This window comes from Trichechus manatus, unplaced genomic scaffold (assembly GCF_000243295.1).
Source record: "Trichechus manatus latirostris isolate Lorelei unplaced genomic scaffold, TriManLat1.0 scaffold00138, whole genome shotgun sequence".
NCBI lineage: Eukaryota > Metazoa > Chordata > Mammalia > Sirenia > Trichechidae > Trichechus > Trichechus manatus.
The window spans coordinates 106,883-118,701 of NW_004444074.1; the positions used below are offsets into that span (position 1 = coordinate 106,883).

At 37.2% G+C, this 11,819-nt stretch overlaps 1 protein-coding gene across 1 annotated transcript in view; it reads right to left on the reverse strand.

Annotated features, from left to right (window-relative positions):
• LOC101353515 (EF-hand calcium-binding domain-containing protein 5) overlaps positions 1–11,016 on the reverse strand; it is an 85,285-nt gene extending 74,269 nt beyond the window's left edge. The window contains exon 1 of the mRNA XM_023739611.1: positions 10,582–11,016. Coding sequence (XP_023595379.1) covers positions 10,582–10,587 — 6 coding nt within the window. The 5' untranslated portion in view covers positions 10,588–11,016. The remainder of the gene's footprint in view (positions 1–10,581) is intronic.
• Between the last annotated feature and the right edge of the window lie 803 nt (positions 11,017–11,819).

Below are 11,819 nucleotides of genomic sequence, written 5' to 3' on the forward strand. Positions count from 1 at the left end.
GCATCTAATATATGGTGTCATATCTCCCATAGCCAGGATGCATTGGTCCAGGAATCAAGTGGTGGAAATGGAGTGGCACCCCTAGTGACCCACTTGCAAGATTTTTGCTTCCTGTCCCTGTGACCTTATGCTCTGCAGGTCTAGAGGTCTTAGTTCCAAAGGGAGGAACGCTCCCACCTGGAGACACATCAGTGATTCCACTGAACTGGAAGCTAAGAATGCCACCTGGCTACTTTGGGCTCCTTATGCCTCTGGATCAACAGGCAAAGAAGGGAGTTACCATACTGGCTGGTGTGATTGATCCTAATTACCAAGAGGAAATTGGATTGATATTACATAATGGAGGTAAAGAAGAATATGTCTGGAATGCAGGAGATCACTTAGGGCATCTCTTAGTACTACCATGCCCTGTGATTAAAGTCAATGGAAAACTACAACAACCCAATTCCGACATGACTATTAATGACCCAGACTCTTCAGGAATGAAGGTTTGGGTCACCCCACCAGGCAAAGAACCACAACCAGCTGAGGTGCTTTCTGAGGACAAAGGGAATACGGAATGGGTGGTAGAAGAAGGTAGTTCTAAACACCAGTTATGGCCACATGACCAGTTGCAGAAATGAGAACTGTAATTGTTATGAGTATTTCTGCATCAAATATTTTTGTTTTCTTCACTTATAAAATATAAGATATAAACAGGGTTATTGCATTTTCGGTTCTATGTATGTTCGTGTATCATGTTAGGCACAAGTATGACTTTATAATTGTCTTTATTCAGAGATTATGTATGGCTAAAGGACATGTGTACAGGTGCCAAGTTGACAAGCGGTAGACTGTGATGGTTATGATTGTGTGTCTACTTGCCTGGACCAAGATTCTCAGTGTTCTGGCAGTTGTATAACATTGTGATCACTTCCCTGTTGAGATTTGATATGTGATCACCCCCATGATGGGATCTGCTGTGAGTAGCCAGTCAGTTGAAGGGGAGTTTCCTTGGGTGTGTGGCCCACATTGAGTGTGAGCGGACATTCAGGCATGGCTTGGGGGGTTTTTGCTCTTTCTGGATCCTGCAGCTGGCTCCTGTTCATCTAACTTCCAGTTCTTGGGACTTGAGCAGCTTACCTGCAGTCTTGCCTGCTGATCTAGGAATTCATTGATCTTCACAGCCTGTGAGCAACAGCCCTGCTCTTCGGCCTGCCAATCTTTGGCTTGCCAGCCCCTGTGGCTACATGAATCAGGAGAAGTCTTTTTCCTGACCCACAGCTTTGGGACGTTACACCCTCTGCAACTGTGTGAGCCATTTCTCTGATATAAATCTCTCTATATATACATTTATATGCTTTACTGGTTTTACTTCTCTAGAGAACCCAGCCTAAGACAGATGGTGACACCATTTTGAATTAGTTTTTGTGTATGGTGTGAGGTATGGTTTCTGGCTCATTTTTTTTTTTTTTTTTTACAGATGGACATCCAGTTTTGCCCAGCACCATTTGTTAAAAAGACTGTCTTTTCTCCATTTAATGGACTTCGGGCCTTTGTCAAAGATCACATGACCTTAGTTGGATGGATTTATATCTGAGTTTTTGACTCTGTTCCATTGGTCAATGTGTCTGTCATTGTACCAGTACCAGGCTGTTTTCACTACCGTAGCTGTACAGAAGGTTCTGAGGTCAGGTAGTGCCAGGCCTCCTACTTTGTTCTTCTTCAGTAATACTTTACTTATCCGGGGCCTCTTTCTTTCCACATAAAGTTCATGATTAGTTTTTCCATCTCGTTAAAGAATACTTTGGTATTTGGTTCAGGATTGCATTGTATTTGTAGACTGTTTGGGGTAGAATTGACATTTTCACACACAGTGATACCATTAAGTGAAATAAGGTAAGGAGACAAAAACAGATTTGAAGTATGATATAATAAGTTTGAGTTTGGAGATGCTACATTTAAGATGCCTCCTGGTAGCCCAATATAAGTTTCCAGTAGGAGTCTAAATGCTACTTAAATATATCATGATGCATTGCAAAATCAAGTCCACTGGAAGATGATGGAGGCATTGTCCAGCATGAAAAACATTACCTTTCATTTAACTTAAAGTGTATAGCACTCTGCCCACTTCCACACCTGTGTTAGTCATCTAGTACTGCTCTAACAGAAATACCACAAGTGGATGGTTTCAACAAAGAGAAGTCTGTTCTCTCACAATCCAGTAGGCTACAAGTACAAATTTAGGGCGTCAGTTCCAGGGGAACGCTTTGTCCATCGGCTCTGGAGGAAGGTCCGTTTCATCAATCTTCCTCTGGTCTGGGAGCATCTCAGCGCAGGAACCTCAGGTCCAAAGGACGTGCTCTGCTCCCAGCACTACTTTCTTGGTGGTATGAGGTTCCCATGTGTCTCTGCTCGCTTCTCTCTTTTATATCTCGAAAGAGATTGGATTAAGACACTATCTAATCTTGTAGGAATCACAGTGATAGAATTTACAATACATAAGGAGATCACATATAACCTCATCATAGTGATAGAGTTTACAACACACAAGGAAATCACATCAGATCACACAATTATACAATACTTGGAATCATGACCTAGCCAAGTTGCTACACACATTTTTGGGGGGACACAATTCAATCCATGACAACACCCCACCCATGAGATCCTAGAGTCTCTTAAGTTGTTGGCTAGGAGAGAGAGCCACTGTGAATCTAGTTAAGGACCCTCCACACTCCCAATAGAGTTATAAGTTGGTGAATTGCAGCATTTGGCATCAAGTCATTAATGGAGATAAAATGAAATCATAAAAATACTCAGTGTGTAAGAAGACAGGGGAAAAAAAAGAGTATCAAAAATAGATGGGACATCTTGTATCCCGCAAATTTGCTGAATTCGTTTATTAGCTCTAATAGCTTTCTTGTGGATTCTTTGGCATTTTCTATGTATAGTATCATGTCATCTATGAATGGAGATAATTTTACTTCTTTTCTGATTTGTATGCTTTATTTCTTTTCCTTGCCTAATTGCTCTGGCTAGAACTTCCAATACAATGTTGGATAGCAGTGGTGAAAGTGGGCATCTTTGTTTTAGGGAAAAAGATTTCAGTTTTTCACCATTGAGTTTGACGTTAGCTGTGGGTTTTTCATAAATACCCTTTATCATGTTAAGGAATTTTCCTTCTATTCCTATTCTATTTTGAGTACATTTATCATTAAAGGGTTTTGTTAAATGTCTGCATTAACGGAGATGAATGAATATTCTTTTTTTCCTTTTTTCTACTAATGTAGTGTATTACATTGATTGATTTTCTTATGTTGAACTACCCTTGCATTCCTGGGATAAATCCCACTTGGTCATGGTGTGTAACCCTTTTTAATATGCTATTGGATTAAGTTTGCTAGTATTTTGTTGAGGGTTTTTGCATTTATATTCATAAGGGATATTGATCTGTAGTTTTCTTGTGGTGTTGTTATTTGGCCTTGGTATCAGGGCAATGCTGACTTCACAGAATGAGTTAGGAAGTGCTCCCTCCTCCTTTATTTCCCGGAAGAGTTTGAGAAGAATTGGTGCTAACTCTTCTTTAAATGTTAGGTTGAATTCAGTATTGAAGTCATCTGGTCCTGGACTTTTCTTTGTTGGGAGATTTTTGATTACTGTTTCACCCTCTTCTGTTGTTATAGGTTTGTTGATATTTTCTATTTCTTCTTGAGTCAATTTGAGTAGTTTGTACAAAATTTAAACATTTCAACTAGGTTATCTAGTTTGTTGGTATACAATTGTTCATAATATTCTCTTACAATCCTTTTAATTTCTGTAAGGTCAGCAGTAATGTCACCACTTTCATTTCTGATTTTAGTTACTTGTGTCTTCGCTCTTTTTTTCTTTATCAGTCAAGCTAGAGGTCTTTTAATTTTGCTGGTCTCTTCAAAGAACCAACTTTAATTTCATTGATTCTATCCCTGCTTGCTCTCATCTTTATTTCCTTTCTTCTAGTTGCTTTGGGCTTCATTTGCTCTTCCTCTTCTAGTTTCTCAAGGTGTAAAGTTAGATTATTGATTTTTTAATATAGACCATTTACAGCTATAATTTTCATCTGAATACTGCCTTCACTGCATTCCTTAGGTTTCGTTATGTTGTGCTTTCTTTCTCATTCACCTCTTAAGTATTTTCTAATTTCACTTGTGATTTCATCTTCAACTCATTGGTTGTTTAACAGTGTGTTGTTTAATCTCCACATTTTTGTGAAATTTCATTTTCCATCTATTATTGATTTCTAGTTTCATTCAACTATGACTGGAGAAGATATTTTGAATGACTTCAATTTTTAAAAATTTACTGAAGCTTGAGAATGATCCATGTGCCCTGGAGAAGAGTGTATATCCTGCTGTTCTTGGGTGAAATGCTCTATATGTGTCTGTTTGGTCTAGTTGGCTTACAGTGTTATTCAGGTCCTCTGTTTCTTTGTTGATTTTCTGTCTAGATGTTCTCTGCATTATTGAAATTGGTGTTTTGAAGTCTCCAACTATTACTGTAGAAATGTCTATTTCTCCCTTCAGTTTTTTCAGTATTTTTTCATGTATTTTGGGGTTCTGCTGTTAGGTACATATATATTGATAACTGTTCTATCTTCTTGATGAATTGATCCTTTTGTCATTACATAATGTCCTTCCTTGTTCCTTAGAACAGTTTTTTACTTAAAGTCTACTTTTTCTGATATTAATAAAGCCACTCCAGCTGTCTTTTGGTTTCTATTTGCATGGAATATTTTTTCTACCCTTTCACTTTCAGCCCATTTGTGTCTTTTGATTTAAAACAGGTCTCTTATAGACAACACATAGTTGTGTCATGTTTTCTTATCCATTCTGCTAACCTGTGTCTTTTCACTGGAAGGTTCAATCCATTCACATTTACAGTAGTTATTGAGAAGGAAGGGCTTACTCTGCCATTTTGCTATTTGTTTTCTGTGTCTAATAGATTTTCTGTCCCTTATTTCCCCAAATACTGCCCGTTTTTGTGTGTCTAGTTGATTTCCTGTGGTAACTCATTTTTATTCCCTGCTCATTTCTATTCCCTGCTCATTTCCTCATGTATATATTTTTTAGAAATTTTCTGTGAAGTTACCATGGGAATTACATTTACCATTCTAAATTTATGACAGTCTTGTTTAAATTGATACCAACTTAACTTCCATAACTTGCAAAAACTCTGTTCCTATACCACTCTGCCCTCTCCCATTATATTGTTGATGTCACAAATAACATTTTTATACATTATGTGCTCAGTATTGTATACTTAGTTATTATTTTTATTTTTGTCTTTATGACATGTAAAACATAATATAGTTGTAAACCAAAAATACAGCAAAACTGGCCTTTATATTTGCCTTGAAATTAGCTTTTCAAAAGGCCTTTACTTCTTTACACAGCTTCGAGTTACTATCTAGTGTCTTCACCTTTCAAACTGGAGGACTGTACAAATGAATTCAGCAAAGTTTCTAGATCAACCTACAGAAATTAGTTGCACTTCTATACACCAGCAATGAACAGTCTGAAAAGAAAATTTTAAAAACCATTCTTTTCACAATAGCATCTAAAAGAATACCTAGGAAAGCATTCAACCAATGATATGTAAGATCTTTACACTGAAAACCATAGAACACTGCTGAAAGAAATTAAAGGCAATCTAAATAAATGAAGGAATCCTTGGGAGGTGCAAATGGTTAAAACATTTGGCTGCTAGTTGAAAGGTTGGTGGTTAGAGTCTACCCAGAGGCACTTCTAAAGAAAGGCCTCACAATCTACTTCTGAAAAAGCAGTCACTGAAAATCCTGTGGAGCATAGTTCTACTTTGACACACATGGGGTTGCCATGATTTGGAACTGACTTGATGGTAACTTGAAGAAAACAAATGGAAAGATATCCTGTGTTCGTGGACTGGAAGACTTAATATCGTTAAGAGGTCAATTCTATCCAACGTGACCTATGAATACAACATAATTCCTATTTAAATTCCAAGCCGTTTTTGCAGAAATAAAAAAAGCTGATCCTCAAATTTATATGGAATTGCAAAAGACCTCATACTGCCAAAACAATCTCAAAAAAAAAAAAAAAAAAAAAAACCACAACAAAGTAAGAGGACTCACATTTCCCAATTTTTAAATGTACTACAAAGCTGCCGTAATCCAAACAGTGTGCTACTTGTATAAGAAGTGACAATATAGACCAATAGAATAGATTGAGACTCCAGAAATAAACTCATTCATCTATGGCCAATTGATTTTCTATAAGTGCACCAAATCCATTCAATGGGGAAAGAAGACCCTCTTCAACAAATGGTGCTGGGACAACTTTATCTCCACATGTAAAAGAATGAAGTTGGACCTATACTTCACACGACATACAAAAATTAATTCAAAATGATCAAAGACCTAAATGTAAAAACTAAAATATGAAACTCTTAGAAGAAAATATAGGGATCTGAACACCCCAATTAAAAGGCAGAGATTGTTAGATTGGATTTGACAAAAGCAAGACACAATAATATGCTATCTACTAAAAAAAAAAAACAAAAAACCTTTAAATATAAAGACGAAATAACTTAAAAGGATGGAAAAAGTTATAACATGCAAACTTAAATCAAAGGAGAGCTGTAGTGACTATTTTAATATAAAGCAAAGTAAACTTCATGAAAAGAATTATTGCTAGAGAGCTTCTATAGCAACTTTAAAAGAATCGCTTATTTCTCGTAGCCACAAAATCAATATTTGTTAAAAATAAATTATCATTAAAAATAAATGGTGCTGGGACAATTGGATTTCCACATGTAAAAAAAAAAAAAAAAGAACTTGGACCCCTACCTTATATGATATACAAAAATTAAGTCAAAATGGATCAATGACTTAAATATAAGAACTAAAAACATAAAACTCTTAGGAGAAAACATAGGTGCAAATCTTCATGACCTTGGATTTGCCAGTGGATTCTTAGATACAACACTAAAAGTACAAGAAACAAAAGAAAAAATAGATAAATCAGACTTCATCAAAATTAAAAACTTTTGTGCATCAAAGGACATTATCAAGAAAGTGAAAAGAGAACTTAGAGAATGGTAGAAAATATTTGGAAATAATATATCTGATAACGGTTTAATATCCAGAATATATAAAGGACAAAAACTCAACAATAACTGAACAACAAAACCACAAGACAACCCAATTAAAAAATGGGAAAAGGATTTGAATAGACATTGCAACAAAAAAAGATATACATATGATCAATAAGCACATGAAAAGATACTCAACATCATTAGTCATAAGGGAAATGCAAATCAAAACCACAATAAAATAGCACTCCACACCCACTAAGATGGCCTGGTGGGGTAGTGGTTAAGAGCTACGGCTGCTAATCAAAATGTCAGCAGTCTGAATCCACCAGGCACTCCTTGGAAACCCTACGGGACAGTTCTGCTCTGTCCTATAGGGTTGCTATGAGTCGGAACTGACTCGACGGCACCTAACAAGAACAACAAGATGGCTGTTATCAAAAAAGAAAAATAACAAGGGTTGATGAAGATGTAGAGAAATTGGAACTCTCATACATTGCTGCTGGGAATATGAAATGGTGCCACCACTGTTGAAAACGGTCTGGCAGTTCCTCAAAAAGTTAAATATAGAATGACCACATGACTTTGCTCTGTCCTATAGGGTCGCTATGAGTCAGAGTCGATTCGATGGCAATGAGTTTCTTTTTTTTTTTTTAATACTCAAAAGGTTTGAAAGCAGAGACTTAGATTCTTATACACCAACGTTCACAGTCAAAAGATGGAAACAGCCCAAGTATCCATCAACAGATTAATGGATAAATAAAATGTGGTATATACATACAATGGAATATTATTCAGCCATAAAAAGGAATGAAGTTCTAATACATGCTATGACATGAATGAACCTTGAAAATATTATGCTACATAAAATAAACCAGGCAGAAAACGACTAATATTGTATTATTCCACTTACATGAATATCTAAAATAGGCAAATTCATAGAGACAGAAAGGAGATTAGAGGTTACCAGGGGCTGGGGGCAATGGAAAATGGAGAGTTATTGCTTAATGAATACAGAGTTTCTGTTTGGGGTGATTAAAAAGCTTTGGAAATAGCAGTGATGGCTGTACCACATTGTGAATGTAATTAATGCCACTGAATGTACACATAAAAATGGTTAAAATGCAAATTTTGTTATATATGATGACAAAAATTTAACACAAAATTTAATTATGTAGGTTACACAATTGCAGTGTTAATTGAATTCATAGCTTAGGCAAGTTACTCATGTGAAAACTGGGTCACTGATTGGGAAAAGGGGGACCCTGAAATTTGGAATGCGGACATCTAGTTAGATTCAGAAACAGAGAATCTCAAACTCCTGAGCCACTCTTGGCAATGGAAGCAGTATGTCCTCCTATGTTTAAGGAGACTAACCTCCTCTTGATTGAAAACCTTGTAATAACCTCCTCTGGGACAGTTGGTTTGCAAGGAAATGCCACTTTCCTCAAGACTCAGCCTAACCACCTCTTAGTGCCACTAGACCCATAAACTGGAATTAGACCTCAAAATGTGCCAGCAGGGCAAATACAGAGTATGACGAGGAGGAATTAGCTTTTACACCAAATGAATTTCAGTATTTGCATATATATGGTCAGAAACCCAGGGAATATGCATGAGAATATATTATAAAGCAGTTAAATCAAGAAGACAGAATATAATATTGGTTTGGGCAGAATTTATTGATATGGGTACAGTTACTAGATATTATGGATTTAAGACGTTAGCATGCACAGCTGGAAATGACTGTACCAGTTTATTTGGTAGATTGACTAAAACTTGGGCTGAACTGTGAACTATGTTTAATTAAGCTAAGATGCCAGCATTTCCCTGGCATAATGTAAAGGAAGGACTCAGGGAGATGGGAATGTTGGAGTGAATTTATCACATAAAGTACACTCTCCCCCACCACCACCAAAGAGGACCCAGAGAACAATCCTTTTACTAAGACATTGAGAAATACATTAGTGAGTGGAAGGACCTGCCTCCTTGATAATCTCTGTGGTGGCTTTCTTCTTTAGGCCAGGTATGATGGCAGGAGATGTTACCACTGAGATGGACTTCTTGATAATGCAATTTTAAAGTACCAGAGGCCAAATGTCAGTGTTTAACCACTAAAGACAAGGTGGGCACATTTATTGTAAAAGAAAGTAGAAATATAGTATTAATCACATTTATTTTTTTACCCTCAGGAAATTTGTGGTTATAAAAATAGATGGACAGCCTACTAAAATGTTGATTACCTACATATAACATTAAAAAGCTTCATATCTGGTAGCAAAAATCTGACTTTGGTTATCACAGTGGAAATTTCCAACCTCTGACCTATTTTCCAGACCTAAGCCAGTTCACAGACCCAACCCTCTTAATTGAAGGGAATGCTGGGGTTCCCTTGAAGAAGGACCCTGTAGCATGCATAGCATATATTGAAAATCTTCCTCCAAGTCTTCCCCAAAGGGACCAATGCTCATTTCCTAAAATGATTGTGTGGTGGGGGAAAAAAAAAAAAAAAACAGGTTTTTCAGCGATTTATAAACAACGGCTTTAAATTGATGCTAGCTCTTGGGGATCCAAAACACTACTACAGTCCCAGTCAAAGTGGGGGCTTGTGTTGGCCAAGTGAGAAATGGAGTCTTAAACAAGTTTGAATCACAGTGGGCCAAGCAGGTCCATGAAACTACCCTGTGGTGACTTCCCCAGTTCCTGAATATGTAATTAGAATTGACATACCTGGTAACTAGCAGAATCTCCATACTGGCTCTCGGATCGTAGAATAAGGACTACTATAGTATGAAGCATCAAGTTTAAGTCCTTGGAAACTTCCCCCACCCCACCCCACCCCCCACAAGGATAGTGAACTAAAAATATTGCTTCCAGGGCTTGGGGTAGGGGGAAGAAGGATTGCAGACATTACTGCCACTGTCAAAGACTTGAAAGATACAGGGGTGCTAAGACCTATCTCTTGTCCATTTAATTTGTCTCTTGGCCTGTGAAGAAGGCAGATGGATCTTGGAGAATTAATATGGATTATTATAAATTTAATCAAGTGATGCCTCCTATTGCAGCTGTTTTACATATGTAGTATCTTTACCGGAGCAAGTCAACACAACCCCTGCACTTGGTATGCAGCTATTTTCCTGTTGTTGTTGTTAGGTGCCATCGAGTTGGCTTCAAACTCATAGCAACATTATATAAAATAGAACAAAACGCCCCATCCTCACAGTCGTTGCTATATTTGAGCCCATTGTTAACAGCCACTGTATCAATCCATCTCATTGAGGGTCATCCTTTTTTTCGCTGACCCTCTACTTTACCAAGCATGATGTCCTTCTCCAGGACTGGTCTCTCCTGATAATATGTCCAAAATAAGTGAGACAAAGTCTTGTCTTATATTCTTACATATTCTATTGACCTAGCAAATGCTTATTTCTCCATACCAATTGGCAAGGAACACCAGAATCAGTTTGCTTTTACCTGGAAGGGTCAACAATATACCTTCATATTCTCGTCTCAGAGCTTTATCAATTCTCGAACTCTGCCATAATACAATCCACAGAGCTGTTGAGCATTTTGACATTCCAGTCAACATCACATTGGTCCATTACGTTGGTGACATTATGCTGAATGGATCTGCGGTACAGAAAGTAGCAAATGCTTAAACTTAAGCAAGTTAAAATAGCAAGTCTTTAACTGCCTTCATTTAACTGCAAACAAGAGGGTGGGAGATAAATTCTACTCTTGATATCAACTTCCATATCGGTCAAGTGTCAGTTAAATTACTGTCTCAGCTCCAAAACTACCCTTTTGTATACTTTTGATGCTAGAACTGGAACTCTGAAAACTACATTTCTGCCTTGCCAATTAGGAGCACCAGAGGCAGAGCCCAAGGCAGAGTAATTACAAAAGACTTGCTCTTTCCCGTCTGTTTCCTGTCTACCGCCTTACTGCTTCCTGTAGCATTCTGGTTCCAATAACCTTCTCTCTAGCAATGCTTCTTCACCCTGGTAGCAGCAGTTCCTTTCTGTATAGCCTACTAAAATGTTGATTATCTACAAATAACATTAAAAAATGCCCCATTCAGCAGCAGCTGAATCCTGTTTGTAGTATGTCTAACATTTGCAGAATTAGTCTAATTGACTCAAAGACACCAGGACCAGTCAGCCAGCATCCCATCTCAGAAGGTTGGGCCCAAGGCCCATGGAGCCCCTATTCCAAGCTCAGAGACACCAACACCAGCTGAGCAGCATCTTGTTCTCAGACATCTGAGTGTCAGTTCTGTGGGGCCGCTCTTTTAGGTTTCTAAGTTTTCCCCTTTGTTTCTTCTGGTTGTTTTTGTTTCCAACCCTAAAGATGGTAGCAGTTGCTACCTCTGTGATATCTTAGATTTTTCTTTTTACCTTCTAGTTACCTACTTAACAACTGTATATCTAGTTAACAATTATTTGTTAAACTCTCCCTGTTCAAATAACTGGCATGGTTTCTATTTCCTGTCTGGACACTGATACAGTTAAATGAAGTTAGTAAAAAATTATTGAGATTAAAAAATAATTACAACCAGGTACAGGCAACACATGATTCAATCATGCTCCAGTCACTCTCAGCTCTTACATATTCTGTATTATATTAATTTATACTTGTTATATTAATTTGTAACTGTGCCCAAGTCATTTTAAATGTATGAGATTGGATTATTAATGACAGAAACCATGATTTTTTAAAACTTTTTTTGTTTT